The 3071-nt window shown below is 51.3% G+C and overlaps 1 protein-coding gene across 1 annotated transcript; it reads left to right on the plus strand.

Annotated features, from left to right (window-relative positions):
* Positions 1–1709: 1709 nt before the first annotated feature.
* On the plus strand, positions 1710–2735 carry LOC136935765 (G-protein coupled receptor 35-like). The gene has a single exon (XM_067229431.1). The coding sequence runs from the start codon at positions 1710–1712 to the stop codon at positions 2733–2735; it is 1026 nt and encodes a 341-aa protein (XP_067085532.1).
* The last annotated feature ends 336 nt before the right edge of the window (positions 2736–3071 follow it).

Consider the following 3071-nt stretch of genomic DNA (forward strand, 5'->3'; position numbering starts at 1 on the left):
CGGCGTGGCAGGCGAGCTGATTCGAGCACTGCTAATTGCAATGGAAACATTGAAAACAGTATTGTGTTTAAGGTCTGGCGTGGTCTCCATGACAACCACATGTCAGGGTTGGTTCAGAGGTAGAGCAGGGAGGAGGGAAAGTAGGAATCTAGGACACAGGTAGAATGAGGTTTTTGTGGACTCAAGTTCTGGAACAATCTGTCTGGCAGGACAATCTCTTTGTAGGGTTTCTATTTTCAAGTCCGCAGGGGTTGTGATAAACACTGTCCTCCCAGCATGTGTGTGTGTGTGTGTACAGGTGTGTGTGTGTGTTCATGTACAGGTGTGTGTGTGCGTGTGACATTGCTTCTGCGTGGGTCTAAGCCACAACAAAGCCCATCCTTAATAACTCAAACCCTGACCTCTGCTCACCATGGTGACGCACGGTTGCCAGGGCGACCCGGCCGTCCAGACAAAGGCCTGTGCTTCAGGTGATTTTGGCCATCCCATAACAGATAAACATTGCTGGGTGCCAATCTTCCCTGCGAACAAAAGAGGAGAAAAACAAATGCGGAGAGGAGGAGAGAGAAGAAAGGAGGAGGGAGGAGAGAGGAGGAGGGAGAGGGGAGAGGAGGAGAGAGGGAGGAGAGAGGAGGAGGGGAGAGGAGGAGAGAGGGAGGAGAGAGGAGGGGAGAGGAGGAGAGAGGGAGGAGAGAGGAGGAGGGAGGAGGGATGAGGAGGAGAGAGGAGGTCTCTGTTGTTGAGTCAACCAGACCATGTCATGTAACAGATGGGCAAGGAAGCCAAGGCGAGATGTGCTTTGGGAACAGGAGGTAGAAGAAATCTGGGTTGGGGATAAAATAGTGTTCAGATCTGACACCTGGGATGACACACATCCATGTTGGAACAGAACGAATCCAAACACTCACATGAAACAAAAGGCCCTAGCTAGATCGTTGGATCTTCAGTTGCTGCTGTAGGAGAACCCTCTGAAAAAGAAACTTCTGAATCTCAATGTTCTACGTGGAACCTTATTTCACCTTATTCTTGATGTTGTTAGAAAGCGTTCTCTATATATAAAAAAAGAACATCAATCTCTTTACTTCTGACATAAATTGAAACATCCAGCTTGATCAATGAGCACGTCTGGGGAGTGACTCAAGTCTCGCCCCCACAACCAAAAGTGAAACTAATTGCACCAGGCCCGAGTGGTTTGTGTGCGTGCATGTAGACATGTACTGCTATAATTGTGGTCTTTTTACGTAGGAACCACGGTTGTCACAGCAACAACTACTTTCTGGTCAGAGAACTGGTATAAGCTTTCCCCCCCAAACAAGCTGACAAACTGCCAATCCTGAGAGCAGAACAAACTTGTCACATTTTTCTACCTCCAATCAACATCGTCTCGTTTGATTGACAAGATTTCTCGCACGATGATGCGTGTTCCCACACGCGTGTGTTTGTGCGTATATTCATGAGTGGAACACGACACAAAAAGGAAGCAGTCAAGTTTGAGGTGAACAACAACTTTCTGCTTGGCGGAAGAGTCGGATGTAAAGAATCTTTCTCTCCTGCCTGATACTGAGGTAAGATGCTTTAGAAAGAGTGTGTACCATACCACGATGGTCTTTTGGTATGCTATCCAATACTTAATTCAGAGACAGCTAATTACTCACACACGTTATGTATATGGTAGCATATTGTTGGCAACTGTATTACATGAGCTACAAATGTATGTGTTTGGAAATGAAGTCAATCCACCTCTCCCCTACCAGGGAGCCACGGCCATGTCCAGCAACCACAGCAACCACAGCAACTGCCCCGTGTACATCAGCGACGAGGTGAGAAACTTCCAGACGTTTCTCATCGTGCCCGTGTTCTTGGCCGGGCTGGGTCTGAACCTGGCCGCCCTCCTGGTGTTCTACAGGCAGCGTTCGGTCTGGACCGACACACACGTCTACATGGTCAACCTGGCGTTGGCCGACACCACCCTGGTGGTCCTCCTGCTGGTCCGCCTGTACGACAGCATCCACGAGCTCCAAGCCCCGCGTCTCTGCTCCCTGCTGGTCGTCCTGCACTACGCCAACATGTACGGCAGCATCTTCACCGTCACTGCCATCAGCGTCCAGAGATTCCTCGCCGTCCGTTTCCCGTATTACGCCAGGAGGGCGGGGTCTAAGAAGCGGGCGGCGTGCGTGTGCGTGGTCATCTGGCTCGTCATCGCGGGGGTGTGTCTCGTGTTCCGCGAGGACAACGCACCCGAAAACTGGCACACCTGCTTCGAGAGAAACCAACCGTTACCTCTTGACTTCCTGATGTCGCTAGAGCTTCTGGGATATGTAGTTCCCCTGCTCACCATGCTCCTGTGCTCCTCCCAGACCATCTACATCCTCCTCCGGACGTCCAGGGAGAACGCACGCTCGCAGGCTCTGCCCGGCGCCGGCGCGGGCTCGCCGCCCCGCATGCAGGACCACCGCAGGAGCGTGGCGGTCGTGGGTGCCAACCTGGCGGTGTTTGTCGTCTGCTTCACGCCCATCCACGCCGCGCTCCTCCTCAGGTACCTGGAGACGTCCAGGGACCCACAGGACTGCAGGAGGTACGTCCTGCTCCACAACGTCTACCTCGTGACGGAACTGGTGGCCACGACCAACTGCTTCCTGGATGCCGTGGGGTACTACTTCCTGTGTCGAGACTTCAGGAAGGAGCTGCTTCCTGTCAGGAGGACACAGGTCGAGTCACAGGAGTACTCTCTCTGAGCCCTGACAGACAGATCTGACAGGAGTGGGTTCGGACAGTTCACAGGTCGTATTGGGAGGAGAGGTTGGATGAGGGCCTGGGATAGAGATGTAAAAACAGTTTTTTTTTTTTTTTTTTGATTTAGGTGATCTATTTCTTTCTCTATCTGTCCTCGCTTCCCTCCTTTGCAAAGAAAAGAGGAGATAAAAACAAACTTGATCACGCTTGACAGCTGTGTCGTATATTAAATATAACTATTTGACAACCCTACCTTCTTCTTTCCACTTTTCCAATGTCGTCCAGCTCTTTGTGTGACTTACGGCGCCATCTAGTGGACTGATTCAGAAACTGCTGGT

This window comes from Osmerus mordax, chromosome 26 (genome assembly GCF_038355195.1).
Source record: "Osmerus mordax isolate fOsmMor3 chromosome 26, fOsmMor3.pri, whole genome shotgun sequence".
Taxonomy (NCBI): Eukaryota; Metazoa; Chordata; class Actinopteri; order Osmeriformes; family Osmeridae; genus Osmerus; species Osmerus mordax.